The sequence below is a fragment of the Triturus cristatus genome, chromosome 11, assembly GCF_964204655.1.
Source record: "Triturus cristatus chromosome 11, aTriCri1.1, whole genome shotgun sequence".
NCBI lineage: Eukaryota > Metazoa > Chordata > Amphibia > Caudata > Salamandridae > Triturus > Triturus cristatus.
Window position 1 is genome coordinate 933,371,538 of NC_140594.1, and position 25,964 is coordinate 933,397,501.

General features: G+C 42.8%; 1 protein-coding gene across 4 annotated transcripts in view; it reads right to left on the reverse strand.

Annotated features, from left to right (window-relative positions):
* The window catches only part of YEATS2 (YEATS domain containing 2), a 1,415,500-nt gene that overhangs the window by 1,247,776 nt on the left and 141,760 nt on the right, over nucleotides 1–25,964 (reverse strand). For all 4 annotated transcript variants that reach the window (XM_085634927.1, XM_085634925.1, XM_085634929.1 and 1 more), the window contains one exon: nucleotides 10,999–11,238. In XM_085634927.1, coding sequence (XP_085491053.1) covers nucleotides 10,999–11,238 — 240 coding nt within the window. The remainder of the gene's footprint in view (nucleotides 1–10,998; nucleotides 11,239–25,964) is intronic.

Here is a 25,964-nt window from a genome sequence, read left to right on the forward strand (position 1 = left end):
GATTTATATTTTAGTCTCTGTAATCAAAACAGCAACCTACTCTCTCTGTCTTTTAGGGTTTTGGTTGAAAATGTTCTACAAATTTTGCAGTCCTTAACTTTATGCTGAGGATACAAACAGTACATACAGTCTTTACGGGAATTTTCTGCATGAAGTCTTTTCTTACCGCAAGACCCACACGATCTGCAGAGTCACTTCTTAGATGAATCCAACATGCTTTGCTGGAAACTGGAAAATATATCAGAAGAATGAAGGAAAAAACTAAGCAGAGCTCAGGGAGACTATCTGTCACACGACATGCCGTAGAAAATCTGAGGAACTCACCCTCTCTTGGGAGTGTTCTACAGGGTGTTGTCGCCCGATTGGTTATTGCTTAAGTTTGGTTCTTTTTGTTTACAAAAGAATGTAAATAGGCTATAGCAGTGACTGGTCATTACATTTTAGCCTATGATTATGTTTACTGCTTTTAATATAATACCGTGGGACTCCCACTCCGATGACAGGGATGATTCAAGCATGTGAATCTATTAAAGATCCAATACTGGAGAAATAGAGTACTTCACTGTGTCCCTGCTGTCCTGAATCAAATGTTGTAGCGTTGGCCGGATGTTCTTAGGCACAGTTGCCAAGATGGCTACCACTTGGTCCAATACGATAGCGAAAGCCTCCATGTGTTTCGACTGTGTCTGGCACGTTGGGATTGAGGTGTTCAGTGGAAGCTTGCACCACGAGGCTCTCCAGAGCGGAATGTTGTTAGAGGAAATCGGATCACCAGGGATAGCCCTAGGCATATGCAATCTTTCCAAATAGATTATCCTCATTATAAAGGGTATCATCATCACCATGATCCCCATCATACTGTTGCTATACTTCTGCATCCTAATAGATGGAAGGGCGTGCCGATTACGACCTCGAAAGTGGTAGATGTGTCTCGAGGTCTGACAAAGCTATCAGCTCCACTTCCGCAGAAGGCGATGTAGAACGTTGCATCGGTGTTGAAGTCAGTGGTGCAGTTTGTCGAGAGTGACCGCCTCGGAGTGCGGTTGAGTGGCACAGTCAGTGTATGGGAAGGATCCACTGGCGTCAGCCCGAATGGAGACCACCTCGGGTCCTTAGGACCTCAAGCACTCCAGTGGGACCCAGTGGGAAACAAAAGATCTTGTCAAAGGACAACCTGAGTTCATGCAGCTGTTGTAGCATCGCCTATGGTGAATAGGGAGTAAGGTCGGAATCAGTTCTGAAATCTGAGAAGGACTTCACGGCCTGGAGGTACCTGGTGTGTCACGCAACTACAAAAGGTGGGAGTGGCAGGACAATGGAGACCCATGCTTGGACTTCTTGAGTTTCGTGGACTTAATTTGGGTTACATGAACTCTGGAACTCAGATGTTGACAGGTCTTGGGAGTGAGAGCGAGTCTTTGCCATTGTCTTCGACTCCTTTGATTTCTTAGTTCAGCGGCGGCTAGTTTGGCCTCGCGGATGGCCTTGTGATTCATCTTTGTGCAGCAGTCACACAACACTGAGTCGTTGTTGAAGCCCAGGCTCCAGAGGCCAACGCTGTGGGTATCTGTCACTGACATTTGAGGATAACATACCCGACACGGGTTAAACCCTGCTGTTTTAGAGGGAGACCTAGAACAGATCACTGAGAAGAAATGAAACTTCTGTTAAACTGTCAGGATTCAAGAAGATCCGGATCCGCATCAGAAGACACAAAAAGTAAGTAACTGACGTCAGCACATAGAGGTGGTGCAGATTCAGTGGGTACCAACATCGCATTTGGGATGGACCTAACGCAGAGGAGTACGATATCACCTACCAACGTGCATTGAAATTGCTATCAAAGATTTACGGATCCAGTCTGGTGCCTTGGGAAATTCACATGGCGAGGAATCTACGTATATAAGTTTATCAGAAACCTCCATTTAAGGACTTTTTTTTCATACTGTCAAATTCCTAGGGCAACTTCAAACTATATTCAAATAAACATACATGAAAAAATTGTGTCTTGCTTTTGAAACTCCATCAGAACATTCAGCAATGTTGACATAACCTAGAAAATCATCTTTTTGGTAAAATTATTGTGTATCAGAAGTTTAAAAATATGTTGTTCCAGCAACTTGTCAGTGTGAACAATCTAAATATCTGAATGGTAAGTATGCATGGATAGGTGGATGAATGTAGCATGTGTGTGATTCAACCATTTACTTCTCTGTTATGAACTGTATATATTGAATTAATAAGAAAATAAAAGAATATTTTTGCATCTTTCTAATTTAGAGTGCCAGCTTTTCTCGCTTTACAATTTTTTCATGTAGGTTTATTTGAATCCAGTTTGAAGTTGCCCTATGAATTTCAAAGTATGTATTTCCCTGCCTAGATCAATCAATCAATCAATCAATCGCATTTATAAAGCGCGCTACTCACCCATCAAGGGTCTCAAGGCGCTGGGAGGGGGGGGGGGGGGGGTCAGTGCTCGAAGAGCCAGGTCTTGAGCTGCCTTCTGAAGGAGAGGTGGTCAGGTATGGCGCGAAGGTGGCTGGGCAGAGAGTTCCAGATGAACTTCTCATTAGTAGCAGTGGACCCCGCATCTTTACAGTCTTTTTTCATACTTTGCCATCTTGTAGAAGACATGCATGGGGCGGTTAGAATTACTGATTCACGGTGTGTTGTACAGGAGGGAGTATTACTAGTTAAAAAATACAAACCCTATAAGGAAGATAATTAATCCCTAAAAAGGACACACCAGCAATATATTACCCTCTTTCTAAATTATATGGTGGGACGCTTTTAACAAAGTCTAGACCCCAACATTAAATACATCCCACATCCTCAAGTCCGATCTCCTGCAGAAGATACATGAAAGGAAATATATATGGCCCTTTAAAACAAGTACATCTGACAAGGCTGATAAAAAATACAGGCATAAGGTAAGTAGATCAACATCAGTTCAAATTAAGTAAAGGATGGTAGCAGTCAGGTTAGACAATCTGTTGCAACACACGGCACTCCACAAACAACGGTAAAGAGATTTCTAGACTCTTGATGAACCTCTTCCAAGACTTGTACAAAAATAAAATCATATTACATTCTAAGCAGAAAGAGATCAATATTTGTGTGCATTGCTGTTAACACAAAGGAAGGGAAGTGTAAAAAAAAAAATCTAATATAAGAATTCATTACCAGGAACTTAAAAATGCACTAAAACTAGTACCACTGTGGAAGTTTCTGGGACCCAGCAATTACATTATTTAAAAGAACCACAGAAATTCAACTAAAAAACACAAACGTAATTTTAATGCCTAAATCCCAGACACAGGACAGAAGATTGGAAATTATCAAAGTAAAACATGGACCAGGAAATAGGTGCATCTTAAAGACCCATCATCCTAGTTAAATATGTAAGCAACATAATCAAGGTGAATACCAAGAGAGCACCTTAAGGGAACACAAACAGCACAGGGGCTCATCACTTCGTAATCCTTACACTAATAAAGTACAAACCATCAGTGAGCCATCTTGACTCAATCAACGGTGACTCAATTGCAACTAGGACAAATTTTAATTCTGGATATAGTACCCACAGTATGCAATGAAATCCAGACGCTCATACATGGCCTACCTGTCCCTAAAGGCCTACACTTCTTGGTAAAAAATGACACCTGGATACCAGAAGACTATTCTACTTAAGTTCACAAAACTATTACAGAATGATGCAAAAAATAGTAAAACCTTCAGCTTAAACGTTTGCTCATGCTTGAAGCGAAACCAATCTTTAAAAGTTTTCAAAACAAATGTTTGTTAGCGAGAATCTGGCTGTAATAATAATGGTTCTCGACTGCCTTGCAAGGGCACTTGAGAACATGCACAACATATAATCCATACCTTCAAAATGGGAACTTCAATTTCCAGAACACCATGAGAGTTCTGTGGCCGTGTGAGAAATGTAGCTTCTGATTCTGGGTTCAGGCAACCTAAGTATAATGCTTCTTACAAAAGGCAGAGCAAGTGGAGAGATGTAAAGGAAACAGAAGGAAAAAGGATGGTTAAGATGGAGGCACAGAGCTTATAGTGAAAAAAAGAGTCTGGGTGAGGATTGGAGAGAAGGCTGGGTGATGTGGGGTGGGGGAAATAGCGGGAACAAGTGGCGTACAGACAAGGTTAAATAGGGAGATGGAGATGGTAAGAGGGGTAGAGCAAGCAGAATGGAAATTTGCGTGAATATGAGGGAAGATAGGAGGACGTGGTGATTGTTAAGAGGGAGGCACAGAGATCAAGAGTGCAGTGGGAGTTTAGCATTGGAAGAGAGTAGAGGAGGCACAATGAGGAGAAGAGAGTAGAGGAGGCACAATGAGGGGAAGAGACACATCCAGACAAGTAAGGAGGGGTAGAGTTAGAAGTGTAAAAAACTAAAATATCTTTCCTGGGAAGTGGTGTAGAACACAAGAAGGTTCAACTGAGATGTGGAGTTTTCATCTGGTGTGGGACATTGTGAAGCTCAACAAGAACTGGAACAAGCATTGGCATAGCCAATAGGTCTCGCTTTTGGGACCTTATAAGTATTTAGTTATGCAGCACAATATCCTTGGTGCAACAATATCAACCGTTGCATGGCTAAACACTTATAAGGTCCCAAAGGCGAGACCTATTGGCTATGTCAATGCTTGTTTTTATTGCAAACATGAGACCCTGCAGGTGATGGAAGCTTCATATTTAAGAGTCCGTTATTTTTTATATATATTCTGAGTTAATCAGAGCCAAACAGAAATGGCCTGTTTAACACAACTGTAGATGCCACTGGTCAGACTTAAATGTAAATAAAATATTTACTGCAGGGTAATCTCTTTTATTATTTTTCTTTAATAATTCAGTGGACGTAAAAACAAAGACAGCTTGCTTGTAAAACTAACAAAATTCCGTATTCTAGTTAAAAAAAACACAACGAAGTAAACATGGAATTGTTTTTTTAATTAATTTGAATACAATTACAAGTGCACTCATTCAGTAGATATAAATTAATAATACTTGAAGCGCAAGTGTGTGAAAAAAAGCTCTGCTATGTGTGTGAAAAGGGAAGTCAATTTGTATCCATTTTAGAATTTAGTTTTGACTGAAATGCCTATTAAACGTCGATTTCCAGTCATTTTTAGAGTGCTTAGTGGATATTAAAAGCACAAACATCAGACAATCTGATGCTATGGTGATTTCCCCCTAGTTTAAGTTTAGGGCTAGAGGTAGGAAAATGTGTGATGGGGTGAAAAACGAGAAAACTGCAGAAAAGAGACCCGAAAATTTGCCAGATTTCACAAACATTTTGCAGGTAATTTTTCAACATGGAAAAGCCTGTAACACGACGCCTATCAATGGCAGGAGTTAGTTGTCCTTCCTTATCCCATGGTGGATAAGTGGAGTGGACATTTCCACATGGAATGATAGTGTGGGGGAAGAGGTTTCGACAAAGTGAAAAATAATTTCTTTGTGGAGGAGGTAGGAAAAGAGTGATCTAAACATATGCAGATCACGGCATGACAAGGACTTACTCAGGGGTACATTTTGAGAAGTGGGAGTACCCCGGTAATCAATAACTGTTAAAAGTTTGTAGATTGTTGGTGATTTCCCAAAATGTCTCCAAAAAAGGAAGAAACTTACCGGAGTACATTTCCGATTTTGAAAGTTTGGGTGTGTGAATCAGCCGAAAGTGATTTCCCCATAATGTTCTTAATATATAGAGCTTCATTCTACCTTTTGATTGTTTTGACGTGCAGTAAATATCCGGTGTGTTATTATTACTCAGTTCAATGGTAGTCTATTTTTCAGCCTCAGGAGGATGGGCGGTGGGAGTGGGTCCCTACCAGGATTCGAACCCCTGACCTGCAGCTCACCACCTGTCAGAGGCGAGCGTTTAACTCACCAAGCCATCCCCGTCAGCATGTGAATTGACAGTCAATAACATGGTCTTTGGACGCAGCTTTATGGACCTTCACAACTGCCCACAGGAGAGACGCAAGTACTCAAACTAATAGTTGGGTAAGTACAAGGCACAGGGACTAGCGCAGCTTTTAGAGAACTGCTTCAAGGAGCTGCAGCGGGTAACATGCTATGTAACCCCTGTAATGGCTCCTCTGGAGAGGGCCCACCGAGGCTGCTGAAACGGCGGAAGAGTGATTCTGCAGTACTTCGGAAAGAGTGGGAAACTAAGAGCCCCTTTGCAAGCTTTTACAGCTAGCTTCCTGTTGATGAAACGGAATGACCATTTCCGGTCTTAGACTTCCTTCAGCGAAGAGAAAGAAAAGAAGGAAGTATTCTCCTCTCAGAAAGGCATTAAGTTCACCACATGTACAATAGCAAGCACACTAAAGCTGCAGGCAGCAACAGGAGTGTTCTTTTGACTTTGAAGAACATTTTTCAATTTTGAAAAAACGCTGACACGCTCCTTTGGCGCGGGTCAAAAATGTATTCTCGCATACAAATTATAAATGTATCAGTATAGGGTTTTACACAGAGTTCAAGGAAAACAGAAAAACCACTCGCCCAGCATCTTACAATGAATGCCACCAAGCAGGGAAGACAGGCGCTGTCGGGCCCGATCGAGTCAGAATCTTAAATTCCAGGTGACATCTCCATTCTTCTCAGGAAAATCACAAATGTCCAGCTTAAGGGCCACTGCGCGGAATGCAATATGGGTGTTCATTATGCGATTCATAAAACCGTCACGATTTTACAAGAGTTTGATGCATCTGTTGTCATGGTTACGGTATCGCAGTGCAACGCTGGGTGATGCAGAGAGCGGCTGACAATACACCTGGCAGGAAGGCGCACGCCTACTCCTATGTTTATGAATGTGAACCACTCGCACACACCGCTCCCGGGTTTATGAATGAAACGCTGGATTCATTGATACTGCACACACGTCTACTCGCCCCAGAGCAAGTTGGCTCACCGCTCTCCATATGATTTTTCATCTCCCGGTTAAGAGTACTGTTCTTCGCATGAAAACATGTCACTTTGCTGCTTTTACAGCCGGGGCTGCATTTGGTAATTAGACACAAGCCTTCTTCGGTCCTGGTACTGCAATCCGATATTTTGTTGCAAAAGAACGGTTCCGTGCTTAGAGAGAATGCGTCAGGCACTCACAGCCACACCAGACTGCAATCGCACCAATCAAACAAACACACACAAAGCGAAGCTTTTGTTAATCAATTAAGAGATTGTTACAAAGCCTTGGGCGAGTTCTAGAGAATGGGAGACTTAAATCCTTTAAGAGCGATCTGTGAAAAAAAAATCCCTCCAGAGGTAGGCTTGGCTGGAAAAACACATTACTGCACACGTCGCCGTTTAGTTCAGAATTGCAGGAGGGAGAAACAGTAGGTGAAGAGAAGTACGGGGAATGGTAGGAAAGAGAAATCAAGAGCTGACGCATAAGCTGGAATTAAAGGAAGAACAGTGGGGAAAGAAACGCAAGAGAAGCCCGGGAGTTGTGTGCGAAAGTGATCGCGATGCACTTTATGAGGCCAGCAGAGTGACGAGATCTGTGGTGGGGGAGGGGGCAGGAATTGAAGCGCCGAGAGAGGCACGCAAAGCGCGCGCCCGCGCACATGCACTCAAGCTCTAGGCCGGCCATGGCAACATTTTTCTTACAGGTAGCACCAGACCATGACAGGTATTCTAGCCGAATTAAAAAATTTTTCACATGACTCATTGTGACTAGGAGACCAATATTTTGTATAGTCCCCTCTTATTCTTGTAGATAGTTTTATAGGTCCTGACGAATCGCGAGCGCACGAGCTCAGAGCGAGAAACATGTTGACCACCAATCTCATGCACTCTAATTAGAGACATTACACTCTACCGAGTGCCACGCACACTTTTTAATCAGGGAAGGAGACCTTTAGAATAAATTGATTTCCCACACTGGTACTTTCGACCCTGTTTTAAATCACTTTTTGTATCTACAATAATCAGGCCCTCATACCCGCACTTCACCAAACGGCTGTTGGATTAAAAGAACTCCGATAAAGTGCCCCTTTTAGGGAGCCCGTTAGGCATTGCACCGCCGGCCCGACGAGGAGCAGCCCAGATGATGAAGCATGACACCTGAAAGGGTGTGTGAGGGCATTAATATCCAACAAAAGGATTACCCACTTTACACATAACGTACATGCAGTCCTTCTAGGCTCTCTTATCGATTCACCTCCACTCTTCTCTTTCCTCTGAGGAACTACTGGTAACATTCTTCTTGAGAGTCTCATTGTTGGGGCGCTTTACCAGTCTGGACCTCCCACTCACTTGTGTGAGCGGAAAACGCCCCCCTTATCCCTCTTATTTGAAACCAACATTTTTTGAAGCCCTTACTAAAAGTCTCGCCAGACCAGCGCATGCGCTGGGTCAGGCGAGACCTAAAAAGGAAACAAGGATGCCAAAACCACCAGTAAACTATGGCGTTCACCTAGAAAGAGGGAAGGCATAACCCATTGGAAGTTGCAGCTTGCAATCCCCACACTGGCCTAGTCAATAGTTTTAAAGCTCATTAGCTGTTCTCTCGCTTTACTGCTTCCTCTTAGCTGCTGCCCCCTGGAATTCTGGTCTTACCTGAAGCTGCACACAAACAGGACAAAGGGGACTACAAACCCTAGGAAGCATTGCATCACTCTGAGTGTCCGACTCTGCTTTGAGTCATTAGGGAGCAAGGCACTACTTTAAAATCTGGTTCGAACCACACACCATGCAAATGAACCCACTTGCTGTTGGTCTCACACTGCTACAGCAGAGAATTCATACCCTGCTCTACACTGCCCCAGGAGGGGACTACGAGTTCCTGGAAGCACTACAGCAGGCAGTGTGGCCAGCTCACGCTATATACTATTAAGAGACGAACCTTCACATTAAGATTGGGATTAGGCTACCGTCAGGGTGTAAAGTAATCTGGGCTGTGCCATCCCTTTTATTAATTAAAATAGGGAATGCAAAAACTACTAGACTGATTTGAGCGCTTCTGCAAATTGAGGGGTCTGGAGATTCATACAGGAAAAACCAAGTATATGGTCTTCAATCCTTGTCATTCTACTAGATCGAACCATATGTTAAAAAGGGTGCCACTGGAGCAGGTGCATACCTTTAACTATTTGGGGATTACACTAACTGAGCAGTTTGACTGGCATACCCAATTAGCTCATCGGAAGTTAAAAATGGAACAACCACAGAAATATTAAAAATGCAACAAAGTACCCAATTTCGAAATTCTTACCCCTAAATTTGTACACAATTGCTCCCCCCTAGAATAGGTTTATGGCTAAAACACATCTCCAATAAGATAGGGGCGAGGCCTATCTTATACTGGAGAAGAATCAGGACAAACCCTGAGCTGTCTTCCTATCACCAGGGACTAGAGGAAATACTACATATTCCAGGGTCATGTAACACTGAGGATTAGGTATGTAAAAATGTCCCTTGCGCAGATTGGTAAACAACGAATGTGGACTAATCCGGGGAAGGCTTGTGTGATCTAAAAGTTATCTATCAGGTCCAATTACTGGCAATATATATTGGAAAACCTACATGGTCAGTCGAATTTCGGTTCTTTAACAGTTGCCTTCCTTGCACAAAAGAATGATTTTGCTGAGGAAGATTTTCTGGACGAGATTGAGTCCACAATTGCTAAGAGAATTTATTTGAAAGTTCAATATTGGGCACTGCTGCTTCATTCTTTTATTGCCCAACGGCTACGTGACCCAAAGGAAGTCGATTGGCAATGCCCTTGCTGCAGAGAGATCAAAGAACGGGTTGAGCATGCCATACTCTTCTGACCAGCCTACGCGAATAGCAGGAAAAAGTGGACTTTACCGTAGTGTATTAAGTGGCTTTGGAATTCAGCATTGATCTCGTTGTTCTCGACCATCTGGACTTCTGCACTGGATGTCTAGGAAAGAAGGTTTAAGTAGAAAGAAGAAATGCCCCATCTAATGCAGGTAAGGAAAGGGGGCAAGTGACAAGAGGCTGACCTGTGGACCGTGGAACAATAAGAGAGGTGGAATTGAAGAACTTAAGCAGACTCAAAGAGGAGGTCAAAGCCTGCAACAGTGCCACAAATGTGGAAATACAATTTACAGCATAGTCAGTACAAATAAAACAACACAGACAGTGTCATTCTTGATTACATGAGCCGGAATAGCACCTGTGACTATCTGGGAGATTGGTCCCCTCCATGACACACCACTCCAAGCTGGCTGAAGTGCCTCTGGGGGAGTGAAGAGAGACAATTGAGGTGCGTGGATAAGTTCAGCAAACTAAGCGTGGGGCGTTGCAACAGAACAAGATTAAAACAAAAGTTCCAGGTGGCATCAAACACTGGGGGCCGTTTCACATGGGTGGATAAGAGCAGAGCTCCCAATAGTGCCCACAAAGGAGTGAGAAATACAACGTCCAACACTATACAGACCCTAGAGTAAAATGTGCATGTGCACACAACAGTTATTCGAGGTACTTCAAAACCAGTGTGCTGAGCAACTGGTCATTGGGCAGGCAACTGTAACCCTCTGTTGAGGTAGCCTTCGGTCATAGCACACCAGTCCAAGATCTGCTGTTCACAACTGATCAGATCCCTCAACTGGATCTCAGCAGAGCAATGGTGAACGGCCACTGGTGGCACTTCTGTGCTAATCTGCATAGTGTAAGTTGATTATCCACACCCCAGGACCTCGAAAAACAAGCAATTAATAAGTAAACAGGTAAAAGGTTGTTACAGTGGGCCTTGTAAACCTATACAGGAAATTAACAAATGCAGCTCATCAAAGCTTGAAAAGAAGTGCGCTCTCTCTTTTTTCCGCATTAAAGTGAAAGATCTTCAAGATGCAACCAATAAGGACTTTAGATATGTCCTGGAAAGCAAGTCTAAGAAGCACTACACTAACAATGCTTGATAATTAAATGGTTCACAGAGTTACGCACAAACCTTAGAACCTGTAATATTTAAGCATTCCAATTTGTAACGTAGTATAATACCTGTTTGTTGTGCCTGCCAGGTCTTTGGTCCACAACATTTGAAAGTCTCTCTCTCATCTCCAAGTTGCTACTTTCCTTGTTCAAGAGGTCGTTATTTTGAGATAGTGAATCAGTCTCTGAGTGGTTGGCCGACAGGCTCTCAAATGGGTGGTTCACAGGAGAGAATGACTGAGGGGGAGACTCCAAAAACTTCTTGATCGAAGGGTGGTTGAAAACCATTTGCTCACACAATCTCGGAGCCTAAGAGGTAAAATAATGATTCACTTAAACATGACATTCAAAAAACAAGACACGTACACCTGGGAAATCACACATACAAAATATATATTGCTTGGTATTCAATATGCATAATATTTTTTATTTGTATCTAGTGTTTATCACTGCAGCTTTTGTGATTTCAAAATGTATATGGCAGGTTACCACCTAATGAAATGTGTGTAGGATGAAAAGCAGAGCATGTTCCTTCAGGATTTGAACTTTCAGCCCTTGGATTACCAACAGCCATTTCCTAGACTGCATGGGTCACCACTGCAAGACAGTTAAGAGCACAGCAGCTTTACTGACGTAAGGGAGAGGCTGTACTAGAATGAACAATTCATTTCCACTAACCGTCATCAATAGTTTATTTAAACTACACAGTACTCTTAAGAAATGCAATCATTATATTTATATATATATATAACCACAGCTGCAAAGTTTACACACTGGGTTTACAAAATTCGCTCCAAGCAATTAAGCACTTTCAGAGAATATTTTATTAAAATAGGACTACTGCCCTCAATTTTTACTGCACCCATTGCACATATGGATTTATAAGTCTGCCACATTGTTCTAATACTTGCCTCGTGGATCGGTGTTTCTAAAAACGTTCTCCTTCCTCTCCTTTAATACAGTAGGACAAATATTAATCGTAAAAACTAAGTTCATTTATTTATTTGCTTTCACATGTACAAATAGCAAAAAGAAGTCTGCTTTTTTCTTACCTGTAGTTGCAAAAAACTAAACACACTAATAACTACATTTCTCCTTATTTCAGCACATGGCACAAACACATCCTAAAATTCCTTGTTAGTAGTTCTGTGTATATAACAAATTTAATGAATGTTTACTACCAATATATTCTTAGTGATGATTAAACGACAGCTCGTATGATTTGTTGTCACAGGTGCTTTTAAGTGACAATGTTCTTCACATTTTTTTTGTTTCCGTATTGAAAAAAATCATGTCTTTAAAAATACCTTTATTAATTTGGTGTTGAGAATAGAGGCATTTTGTGTTTCACTATCCTTTAAAACCTATAAACAAGCTACTACAACAGCAGACGTTTCTGCTTGCAGAAGCCTACCAAACGTAATCCCAAACCTTTGATTTTAGTGCTCATTAGTCTAATTCTAGCTTAATTATTTCAATTTCAGTGGCGATCAGCATTCCAAATTCTTTTGCCAACTGTGTTTTCACATTTCTGACAGCTGAATTAATATTCTAATACCAATCCTGAGGCACCATTTGTTACTATTGGTACAGTTTTCTGGGCATAAACATAACAGATTTAACCAACAATATTCCATATTTATATTTAGAAAATTGTAAGGCATTCACCTGAAGACAATGCATTTGCCCAAACCATACAATGGTGCTCACTTCAATTTATCATCAATCGCAACCCCTAAATATTTATCCAATTTAAAACTACAAGTTTGTATTACTAAGGCCACCATATGCATTGTTGTTTCCCTCTTCAAATATACATAATTCTTGTTTTGTTAGTATCAATAGCCACTTTATTAAGCTAACAATATTAATTTTGCACACTAATCAGTCTTTAAAACCCTACGGGATATGAATTTGCGGCACACAAGCGGGGTCGCCGATGTGACAGAAACTCCAGCCCGGAACGTGCAGGTCGAGGGCGAAAAGGTAACTGATTCAGCACCTAATAATATTAAAGCGGATGATGGAGGAGGCTACCCTCAGCCCCAAATGCAGAGTCCGGGGATAGGGGCAATAGGTGCAGGGACTGATTTGAATAGCTTGGTCGGCGCTCAGCTTACAGGGCAGGTGATGTGGGAGGATCTTCTTCATAATGAGGCTAATATACAACAGAGACCACAGAGAGTGTCACAGTCAAAGGGGTACTCCACTAGGTTAACCTTTAGTGAGAAAGACACTGAGGCCAATCACTTTTTTCTCCCTGTCGGATGAAGTATGGTTGGCTGATGGATCAGGGTCGGACTCACTAACTGAATCTAGCGAAAATGGAAGTATATCGGATAACAGTAAAACTGGACAGTGGTTACAACCTGTAAAGCAACTAGGAATCCAGGGAGATTCAATCCGCACAAGAAAGATCTTAAGTGGGATTTTTCACCCACGGAGCAACTGCTTGGTGACTCAATAACTCTCCCCCAAGACTCATCTACATTAATACCCCCGAAGTTGGATACTATACTTCACTCGCGGGACGCGGGACGCGCGCGGGTGTGCGCCGGGCAAAGCCCGGGCAAAGGGCGGGCCGTCTAAGGCCGTCCGAGGACGTTGGAGGTCGGGTCGGGCCACCCCCCCAAATTCGAGTGCCCTGATGACATCGTATTGACTGAGATCTGAGGTACTGTGCCACGCTAAAAGGCTCTTTACAGTTTTGGAGGGGGCTTGTGACATTTACGCTCCATTTCTATTAAGACTTCCATAAACTAGTGTGTGTTTCCTCTGTGTTTGTGGTAACTCCTCCAGTTGTGGATCGTGTACTATGGGTAAAAGGAAAGCTGTAGAAGGAGGATCCATGGCCAGTAGTAAAAAGGGTAAAAAACCGAAGAAAAGTATTCACTCTGCCATGAATTGCGTCCTGACAAGAATTGAGGGGATAGTTAATGACTGTGAAGATTCGCTAGTTGGTGGGCAGGCGGAGGATCAGTTAACTAAAACACCTTCTAACTCTACTCGCACGATCCCATCTATGTTCCATACTCAGTGTTTGATTAAACAGCAAAGTATTATCTCACCCCCCGACATAATCACCTCTGACCCTCAAATATCATCTAAACAGACTGTGGGCACTATGAATGGTATAGAAGGAGATTTAGACACTCCTCATTGTGCCCCCCAATCCATCTTATGCTCTAACAGGTTTGCCCCCCTTGATCCTGATTTATTTCAAGTAACTAGCTCTGTCGCAATACTTGCTGAGGATTCCGAGGCCCCAGTTACATCTGATGCTGACTCCTTAGCGACTCTTTTTGAGAGAATTAAGAAATTAGAGGAGTTAGTGGGGGCCCTTACCAAGAGGGTCGAGAGTCTTAGTTTAGGTCAAGCACCCCCCCCCGATTTCTCCTCTACCACTACCATCTTCTGGGGCAGTTCCCTGCAGGATGAAGCCTGCTCCCCCAAAGCCAATTCCTGCCAAAACTAATGCCGGTCATGTACAGGAGGGGGCTCATAATGCGGATATTACATCTAGAATAAACGGCCAGATTAACTCATATGCGGACATTACAAGATGCCCAGACCCAGCAAGCACACAGAATGTTAAGACCTTTAATAGACGCCCCCCTCGTTTCTTTCCATCTCATAGACAGGGCAATAACAACCAACCACTCCATTCCCCAGCCAATTCGGCAAATTTCCAACCTGTGCACGCCAACTCCTCTGTCTTTATGTCCCATGTTCCAAAATTGTCACCAAGGTCCACCTTTGAAAACAGTGTATCTCTTCACAACAAAGTCATACACTGGTTGAGACATGTTAGAGGGTGTAGATCAATCATTAGAGAGGACATCACAAGGGCAAAAAGGCTATCACGGGCGGATGCTTCTACAGATTGTATCGAGATTGTGTTTGGGGACCCTGTCTTAGCAGAAAATGTATTACTCCTGGAGTTTAGGTCATCTCCTCCCGCTCTCTCTTCAATCCAGGTTCGTAGGTTCCCCGTATGGTCTGAACAGAGGGGGGGACAGGACTCAGGCTTAGGACAGGTGGATTGACTAACCAATCTCTACATGACTTCCCCTGCACATATTTTCACATCTCATTTCATTGGGGGGGCTGGATTCAAACACTATTCCCATCCCCAACCTGTCCTCAAACGATTTGGGTGAAACAATTGATACTCTGGTAATCAATGAGGGATGCCAAGATAGTCAGGTGGTGGACTTGAGGACCCCCCTAACCCCTGCTCCCTCGAGCGTTATCAATTTTTTATCATGGAACATTGCGGGGCTCGGGAAGAATCTCGCAGATCCTGTTTGGAGCGATTTCATCGACAAGTTTGATGTTATCCTCTTTCAGGAAACCTGGAGTTTGGTACCCCTGCATAGATCAGGGTTCATCACTCATTTTGTCCCCGCAATCAGATCCATAAGAGGACGCCCATCGGGGGGTCTCCTAATTTGGATTAACATCAACTTGAACTGGGCAATCAAGAGGCATGTAATTACATCTCACGACCTCCTCCATTTATCCATCAACGGGGTCGACGACCAACCCCCGCTTGAAATATTCAACATCTATGCTAGGGGGACCCCTGGAGCACGGGAAAGCCCTGCTGTTTCGGCTCTTGAGTCCGAATTAACAGCATTCACCTTCAAGGTGGATGTCGTCGTTGCCGGGGACTTTAATTGCACTTTTGAGCCCCTGAGCAGCCACGACATCCTGGGCATTGGAGATGCCGACTCTAAGCAGGGCATACCCCAACTTACTCTCCCGCCAATAAAGAAATGGTCTAAGAGGGCTCTGCAACTTAATGCGCTAACACTGGAGTTCAATTTGAGGGCCACAAATGGACGAACTTGCTCAGATGGTCAGGGAGCCCCTACTTTCACGAGGACTAGAGCTCCCTCGCGCATTGACTACATTCTGTTGGGTATCGAGCTTTGGCCAGATCTTATCGACATGGAAGTAATCAACAGGTGTGAGAGCGATCACAGCCCCCTGTCCATGAAACTCAAGCGTGAGTCTGTTACTACTTCCATCGAGCATTCCAACAAACAGAGGCCTGGGGCAAGAGAGGTTGTCCCGACCAATTGTAATAGGCGTCTTAAGTGGCCAAGGGTGGTAAAACGCGAATTGGACCTGGGAAAAATAAAAAGGATAGTGGAAGAAGGCTCTATAGCCCTGGATATACCCAGGGGTTGTCTTTCACAGGCCCCTTCTCCCCAACACTTCTTAGAGGTTTATCACCAAACAGTGACTAGGGTGGGGAACTTTTTTGTGATGGAGGAAAAGGGGGACCGTAAGTGCCCTCCCCCCAAATCAGAAAACCTTTGGTTCTCACAGGACTGCAGGGAAAAAAGACAGATTCTATCCGAAGCCATTAAACATAAGGTTCAACCGGCCATTGTTAAAGCCCGAAAAACTTATTATGAAACTATCAGGAAGGCAAAGAGACTGTGGGAGGAAAGTCATTGGCAGGATTTAAAGGCCGCTGCCTTACAAAAAGACTCAACTCCCTTCTGGAGTCTCATTAATGTCCGGTCCAAGGGAAGAGCTGACCCAATCCCCAATCATATAACGGGGAGTCAATGGCACCAGCACTTCTCTGATCTTTACTCTTTTGGGGAAAAAATGGCTCCAGAGAACCTGACCCCGGTAATTGAGAACTTGGTACCCCTGGAGATAGAGGCCGCGTTTGGTCTATCAGAGGTCCTCTCTGCAATCAATATGATTGCCCCAGGAAAAGCAGCAGGACCTGATGGCCTCCCTGGCGATCTCTTGCTACACGACAAAGACCTATGGGCAGAATTCATTCTACGCATTTTAAATAATTTAGCTTTGGGATGCCCGGTCCCGGATTCTTGGAAGGGGGCGGAGGTGGTGGCCATTTATAAGAAAGGGGATAGGGGGGACCCTGCCAACTACAGACCGATTAGTTTAATCGATGTCCTACAAAAAGTGGTCGGCAGAGTCCTCCTCACTAGAATCAAGACCTGGATAGATGAGGAGGGTATCCTGAGCCATTTTCAAGCCGGTTTCAGGGAGGGGGTTGGCACCATTGACCAGGTCTTCAGATTTTGCACCATACATTGGAAATCTGTAATTATTGAAAAAGGCAGCCTGTATTTGGCTTTTATTGATTTAAAAACGGCCTTTGACCTGGTCCCACGATTACAGCTGTGGCAGGTCCTGTATGACTTGGGCATCCCCCCCCTAATCTTGGACCTCCTCAAACGCCTTCACGAAGGGAATTTTGCTAAAGTCCGATGGGGGCATCAGGGACAGCTCACAGAGAGGATTACCGTCGAGAAAGGAGTACGCCAGGGCTGTGTTTTAGCCCCGACCCTGTTCTCTCTCTTTATAAATGGGGTGGCAGACCACTTGAGAGAGGACACGGTCGATGCACCAACCCTGTGCGGGGAAAAAACACCCACCCTGCTCTTTGCTGACGACACTCTGTTGATATCTAAAAGCCCTATGGGCCTACAAAGATTGCTCTCCCGCTTCTCCCATTTTTGTGACACCAGGGGCTTGAAAATAAACACTTCTAAAACCAAGCTAATGGCACTATCACCCTCTAGAAATTTTAGGAATAATATTAAGCTTAACGACACTATTCTTGAGCTAGTTGAGGCTTTTGATTACCTTGGAGTCAGGGTAAACAATAAGCTAAAATGGGCTCCCCATCTATCGAAAATGCTTCTTGCCCATAAGAGAGCCTCAGGGGCAATAGCGAAACACCAGAGACTCTCTTACACCAGGCCCATTGCTGCGGCAGTTAAGGTCTATGAGGGGAAGGCAATGCCAGCTGCCCTATACGGGGCGGAACTGTGGGGGTTCGAAAACCTAACAGAGCTGCTTAGATCTGAGAATAAGTTCTTCAGAGACTTACTGTTGCTCCCTCTGTCTACCCCACTAGTTCCTCTCCGTTATGATCTTGGCAGACAAAACATTAGCAATGTAGCCAGGCTGCGCCCATTACTATACTGGGCAAGGCTCCGGAGAACCCCTGAACTCCTCCACTATGCATCTGCCCTCGACGAGCTAATAAAACTTGGAGCTGAGCGTAAGATCCCTTGGGTATTAAATTTGAAAAAGGAGCTCCAGAAGATAGGTCTGGAAGAGGCCTGGGTAACCCAGCTCCCCCTACCCAAATCTGTGATAAAGAAGGCTTACTGGGAATGGGTTATGACTAATACCCTAAGAAATCAGGGAGGTGAGCTAACTTTGAATTTCCTGGATGTGAAACCTGCACCTAGCATGGAACCCTTTCTTGACATTATTGAATCTCCTGAAGATAGGTCCCTTTATCTCAAGATGAGATATGGTACACTCCCACTCTTCGAGTTTCAATCTAGATGGAGCACGGCACCCGTAAGTCCGAAAGGCTGTCCCGGTTGTGCCTCGCCCTTGGAGTCTACTGGTCACTTTCTGTTTGCATGCAAAGCATACCGGCAACCAAGAGCGAGATGGTTGACACCGGTTTGTAAAAATATGGGGACCAGGTCTGCCAGGGTGGCATTGCGTATCTTGATCTATGACACATCAGTCCCTAGTGTCATCTGTGGGACTGCTAAATACCAGGGCTGGGCCTGGAGGATTAGACGCAAGCTCCTTAAGGTGCAACAATTTTAAGATATAAACTTATCCCTGTTGCCCATAAAGAATACCATTGCCAAAGGTACTGACAAATGGGGGTCTTTGTTTACACTGTATATGCATATTTATTGCCATTTTTTACTGCTTTTAATTGTATAAGGTTCAAAGCATATAGTTGTAGTGGGTTTTTAAAACTGTTTTTATATTTATTGTACCAAACTTTTATGATATTTTTGTAATATATCGAATAAAGTAACTACAACAAGAAAAAAAAAAAAAATAATAATAATAATACCCCCGAAGTTGGATACTATACTTCACTCTATACTCTCCCATCGTGAGGAAACCTGACAGGACAGCCGCCGATCATAGGCACCTATGTGAAAGCTTCAAGAATCGGTAAGAAAAATGGCAAAAACTTGTAGTGCCATTGGAGAACGGTTGTCTAATCTTGAGACCAGAGCAGAGATTCTCGAGAGTGACTTGGCCGGTAGCCGAACGCAAACATCGGCTCAGGAGGCTCACCTGGTGTATATTCAGTGGAAATTGGAAGACAAAGAAAACAGTCAACACCAAAATAATTTGTATGTCCATGGTGTTTCGGAGGGCAAAGAAGTAACTGAAGTCCAGACATTTGTGGTAGACATATTGGCTAAAGCATTCCCAAATTTGGAAGCCTGGAATTGGTACCTGGAAGTACAGCGGGCCCATCAGGTGCCATTTAATTTAAAACAACCAGTTAGCCAGATGTGAAGGCCTACGCTATTCTAGTTTATTTTGACAACTTTCTTTCATGGCAATCTATTTATGAGAAGGCTAGACCCGAAGCTAAACAGAATGGGGGAGATTTCTCTTTTTTCCTTAGGGATGATTTTTGCCATTTTACAGTCCAGAGACGCTGGCGTTTACGTCTTTTAGTCAAACCATTTCATGGTTTGGGACAGCTTTAAAGCAGGTCTGAGGGAGGAAATCATTAGTTTTGTGGGAAAGACAAGGAAAAAGCAAAAGGACGAAATTAATGGCCTGATTGGAAGGCTGGTTGTCCTAAAAAAAGATCACACCCTAGCAATAATGCATAAACAAGAAGGGACGGAATCGGTGTTGCGGCAAGAAATAGTGGTGGCAAAAGCTCAAATAGGTAGGTATTATGGTAGGAATATTGCTGAAGGGTTTCTGGCACATAAAAATGAAAGTTATGAATATGGAGAATCTGTGGGTAAGCTATTAGTGCTTCGTACAAGGCAGAAACTTGTTCGGAATAACATCTCTGGTAATCAAGGTATTATCAGGATTTATATCATCAGGACAATTTTAGCTCTTCATTTATTAATGGGATTGAAAGAACAACGGGGGATCTACAAGGGTAGATGATGAGATTAGACAGGAGATGGAAGCCAGTATTACACATGAGGAAGTTTTAAATGTGTTACACTCAATGGCCTGTGGGAAAGCGACTGGCCTAGACCGAATACCCTTGGAGGTATATAAAGCATTACAGGTGGAGATTGCCCCTTTACATCTGGACTTGTTCCAAGGAGTACAGATTAGTGGGGTCCCCCAGGAATAATGGCGAGGAACAGATATAGTAATATTCTTAAAGAAAGATAAGCCTCCCGATAACCCTGCGTCTTATCGGCCTATATCACTTATTAATTCAGATGCCAAACTATATTCGAAAATCTTCGCGACTCGCTTAGGTAGGATCATAGCTACCCTAGTATCTCCATGGCAGCCTGGCATTATACCTGGTAGGTGTACCACTGATCATATCAGAGTACCATAGCTTTACTTGATATAGCAGAGGTCACTGGAAAAAAGATGGCTATGACCCTCCTGGACGCAGAGAAGGCCTTTGAAAGGGTGTTATGGCAGTATTTGTGGGAATGCTTGGCTCAAAGGGGGTTTGGTCCAAGTTTCATAACAACCATACGTGCAATGTATTTTAATCCCTATGTCCGGCTACAAATTAAGGGCCAGGAATCAGGTAATATTAAGGTTGCCAGGGGGACGAGGCAGGGGTGTCCTTACTCCCCAATTTTATTTGAACTTTTTTATCGAACCATTTATTCAGCAAATCCTCCAGAATCAGATTATAAATCCAGTGCATGTTAACGGATTTGACACCAAAATAATGGCATATGCTGACAACATCGCTATTGTGACTTCAGACGCGAAAGCCGCGATAGCAGAAATAGAAAGATTGGCCGTGGAGTATGGTCGGAAATCTGGCTATCTATTAAATAAAGGGAAAACACTGACTATTTGTAATTCGAACACTCCCTTTTGGGATTGCCGTAGGCAGGATGTAGCGATCTATCTAGGGGTTAGGATAAGTAGCAGGGTTAGCTCTATATGGATGAGCAATTTGAACCACTTGCCAAATAGGATCAGCATGGATCTAAGATGCATGGATAGACTTTATCTTTCAATATTAGGAAGATGTAATATTCTTAAAATTGTCATGCTCCCCAAGATTCTTTATTTGTTTCGAACCATCCCCCTTGAGATTGAAAGGTCTTTCCTAAAGAAATTAGATGCGATTTTTATTTATTTTCTACCTCATACTAGAAACTTTATTTGGAAATATAAGACAACCCAACTGTCTTTAAAACTATTATCCCTACCGCAAGAACGTGGAGGGCGGGCAGCTCCCAACTGTGGTATTCTATTTATGCAGCCTTTTTGCAGCAGATGGCGGATTTGCTTACACCAGACATCACTGGTACAAGTAATTGGGACCAGGAACCTGGGCCAACTAATCCTACAATATACGTGCTGGCAATGGGAAGATCAGCACGTGGTATGCTTCTCTGGCAGGGTGAAGCCAGCTTCTACAAAAAGAAAACGCTTTAAATTTGTAATAGCAACCTGGAAGATGTGGGGGGGAAATGGTCAAACTCTTGAAGATACCTAGGTATTGTCGATATACACCTCTATGGCGATCTCCCCCATTCCCTGCAATGATCTATGATGTGATGGGGAAGCAATGGGAACAACATGGCATAATAAAGTTAGGGGACCTATATCTGGCTAATCAAATGTGTTCATTTAGGGATTTGCAGCAAGAGTATGGAATAGTAAAGGGATCTTAATTTAAGTATATACAGATAACCAAATTCCTAAATCAACTTAAAACTGAATTAATCTCCGTAGAAAAAAATCCTCTTTTAGAAGCAATTATCCATCCTCAGTCTAGGATAAAGCACATTTATAAAACTATTGTGGGTATAATTCCCGATGACCTGGAGATAGTCGAAGTCAACCGGGCGAGGAGGCTGGGGGATGGAGATATGGGTGTATATATAGGCCAATCGCACTAGGTAGGGAGACCTTTTTGTTGGCTAACCTGAAATCCCAGCATTATCAACTATTTTTAACATCTACTTCACTCCCGCAAAACTCTTTAGCTGAGGCAAAAGGGAGGTTGATAAATGCCCCTGGTGTGCCCAAGGGTCAGCTGATTTGATTCTTTAGTTTTTCAGTTGTGGGAAATTATTATCCTTAAAAGAAGGGATGGAGGATTTTTGGTATGATGTGTTGGGGAGAAGGATCTGTATAACTCCCGCCCTGATGCTTTTGGGCCTCGATAATAAAGAGATAGCCGATTTAACCCAGATTAGGGTCACCTTTATTGAGGTTGCTGTAGCCTGGCTACTTATAGCCACAGGGTGGAAGGATGTAGAGCCTCCCACCATCAAGCCTGGATGGGGAACCTAATTGATATATATAACCACGAAAGAGCTTTGTATAACTGTAAGGGTAGGCGTCCCAGAATTGGAGGCTGTAAAATATGGTCCCCAATGATAAAGAGGCCTACTAGGCATGGAGGAGGTGGGGATTGGCTCGCTCTGGATGGTTGAGGGATGAGCGGCGGGGCTCGTAGTTTTTTTAACGATATTAATGAATAATGCTATAAGAAAATTTGAATACCACTCTATATATGGCCCTCTCTGTTTTTTAGTAGATCTTAATCCAGCTCTACCTATTTTTATTCGTTTTCCTACTATATTTTTACTATATCTTAATAATCTGCCTATGTATATATATGAAATTACGATATGATATGCATAACATTGATGGTTATTATGCTTGCTGCTATTTCTTTCTGATGCTCTTCTCTCCAAATAAAAATGTTAAAAAAAGAAAAATCCTATGGGCGTAGCATCATGACAAGCAGTTCATCAACATATAATAGCGATTTAACTTGGCCAGTTACTAAGCATTGGTGCAAATCCTTTTAGCACTCATCGAAACATGTGGCAAATCAAACACGAAAATGGAAAACAAAAGCAGAGTTAGGCTGCAACTCTGCTTAAAGACCACTATGGATATTTACACTTTTTGTCAGTTCACTATTTGCTCATGTTTTTGAATGAAGGGCTATATTGACTGAAAAAGGCATGATGGAATACTCAATACATACAGATTTCTCCATAATCCATTCTGGTCTGCTGAATTAAAAGGTGAGCAGAAGTCCAGCTAAAACACAGACAAGCTGAAGTTACTGTACCTCAGGACAAAAATATGATGCTTGGTATTTAGTCCAGATCAAAATCCTGTCTGCTTAATTTGAATCAGTTTATTGCCCCCCCCCCCACCCATTCCTTCAAGATTTCAAGAGCTAGTCTAGTAAAAGGTTTTGCCAATGCATCCAGTACCAATATTAGCCAAATTTCTTTTGAATCTTTTATGTTTTCTTCTTTAAACATAGGTTTGATGATCAGATATTTCGATGAAACAGTAATTTCTCCAATGAAAGCTATAGACGAAACAAATGGAAATTGGTCTCAGCCCTCAAATGCAGGTCTTACTTAATAACCAGATTTGGAATTCCTTCAGATTCAGGCTACTCAGATCATTAATACTATTTATACGCTTTTGCAGACATTAGCCTTTTCTGAGAATCGTCCTGCAAATTTACTAGCTATTATTCAACTACTGTTTTAGAACGTCCGCCATTCTATTTGAATGAAAAGCTGCAGCAAGTTGAAAAATAAAAAAAATCGTACGTCTTCATTTGTGTGCAGTAAGTATTCCTTCACAGTAATTTCGGTTTTTCTTGCCCTGTTAAATTATATTTAAATATCTGGACTAACGTGCATCGCATAATCTCACTGGATACACCATTTATGCAGATAACCGATTTTGCAATCAGACTGAAAGAGGGCCACTCCCAGAGGTGGTGGTACATACTCAAGATGGCAAAGCGTTGCATGGCAATGACTGACCACAGACTGCTTGAGAATTAATGCAAAAAAACGAAATCGTAAACTATAGCAGATTTGAATAGGGACATACCCTTATAGTAACTAGGCTACATGTGTCTCCTGGAGATGCATTTAATATGTAGATAAAGCAGAGCCAGATAAATCAAACTTGCTTCCGTTGAACGTATGTAGTATATATGGATGTTTTGGCTATTTCTATATTACAAACCTAGCCAAAATGAAGCGGACCACTATACATGGTTAAAGACCAGCATAAAGTCAGCACATATTAGAAGAGGAAGCTGAGTTGGTGAAGGTTAATGCATTGTGATGTAGTGTTCTTTAAAGAGGGGAGTCTTCAACTCTTCCTTGAATTGGAGCAAATGTGGTGTGGTCCTGTTGGATAGAGGGACGTTATTCCAGATCTTGGGTGCATAGATGGAAAAGGACTGTCTTCTGTTTTTTAGTTCATAGTCGGCAGCCCGAAGGTGTCCTGGCTGCAGGTAGGCCTAGGACCATCAGATATAATTAGCTTGTCTGCAAGATAAACAGGGTGCTGTTAGTGATGGCTTTGTAAATGGCGCAGCTGGTTTCAAAGATGGCGTGGGCTGGCAAGGGAAGCCAATGGGGTTAATGTGATTATACTTCTTCAGGTTCAAGGTGAGATGTGCTGCGGCATAGAATGCCCCTAAGGGGGTGCTAGTGTTGAGGAAAGTAGGAAGACCTGTGGGCTGCCAAGATGGCGTCTGGGAGGCCACAGAGTATGACATTACCACCATCCAGGTGCGAGTATGAGGGTTTGAACAGCAGTTCTAAAGTCACTTTAGTGAAGAAACGTTTCACTTTCTTTAGAAAAGAGCTAGTACAAGGCCGCCTTTGTTGTTTAGGCAATCTTGTCCTTAAGGATGAATTTGATCTTCAACATGAATACAAGTGACTTAGCATTTGGTGAAAGTTGTAGTCTAAGCTGTCAAGTTCCATGTCATTGAGCCAGGTTTGCACTGCATCTGGTTTGTTCTTGGCAAATAACATACATTCTGTCTTAGTTGGGTTTAGTTTCAGGGGGGCACTGGAATTCAGGTGTGGATGATGTTCAAGCTGTGTTTGAGGCAGAGGAAACTTTCAAGTAGAGTTGTGTGTTATTGGCAGATTGGTGAATCTTGATGTGAGTAGAGCCCCAGGTGGCTCCATGTAAAGGCTGACGATAACAGGAGAAAGTATGGAACCCTGGCGGATTCCGAGGGTGATAAAGGAATGGATTATACTCAATTACTTCATAATTTGGACGAAAAAAGGCTTAAGCCTTCCTTTAAAAGTCACTAGTAGAAATGTAAAAGTTACATTTAAAAAAAAGTCCTTCACAAACTCGTTTTGCTTCTTTTTATAATAGGAGAATGGAAAATATATGGCAATGTAATTGTGAAGGCTGCAGCACTGAAAACCATGAGAACAAGACACTGCCCTATGACGGCCTCTTGACCTCTAGTGTCCCATCACACCCTACAGGTGGAAGTTTACTCAGTTCTTTTTGAAGAGTGAATTAACAGTATAGAGTTATACTTACTTTTATTCATTTCCTCTGGAAGGAGGGAGGGTTGCTTATGATTTCAATGGAGATTCCCCTGAGACAGAACTAGGATTACAAGTAAGAGACTATTCATTCTCTCAGGGGATCTCTATTGATCATCTTAAGCACTGAATAGATAGACAAGCTTATCCCCAATAATTTTGTGAGAGAGGAGATAAAACAAGCATTTACAATGCAACGGTCTCGGCAATATTATAGGTAGAGTTATTGGTATTGCTCATTATTTTTTATTATTTTTGTATCCCTAAATAAATGGCATTGTCATTTCTATTGGCATTAGCTTTTTTTTTGCATATGTGATACCTATTGCATTAGCAGAGAGTGAGGTAGTGAGATAGAGAGTGAGGTAGTGAGAGAGAGTGAGGTAGTGAGATAGAGAGTGAGGTAGATAGAGAGTGAGGTAGTGAGATAGAGAGAGTGAGTTAGTGAAAGAGTGAGGTAGTGAGGGAGAGGGATTTTGTGAGGTAGTGATATATAAGCATAGAGTGATGTTGTGATGTAGTGAGATAGAGAGAGAGGTAGTGAAAGAGAGAGTGAAAGTGAGTTAGTGAGATAGAAAGAGTGAGGTAGAGAGATAGAGAGTGAGTGATGTAGTGAGTTAGAGAGAGAGTGAAGTTGTGATCTAGAGAGTGAGGTAGTGAGAGAGT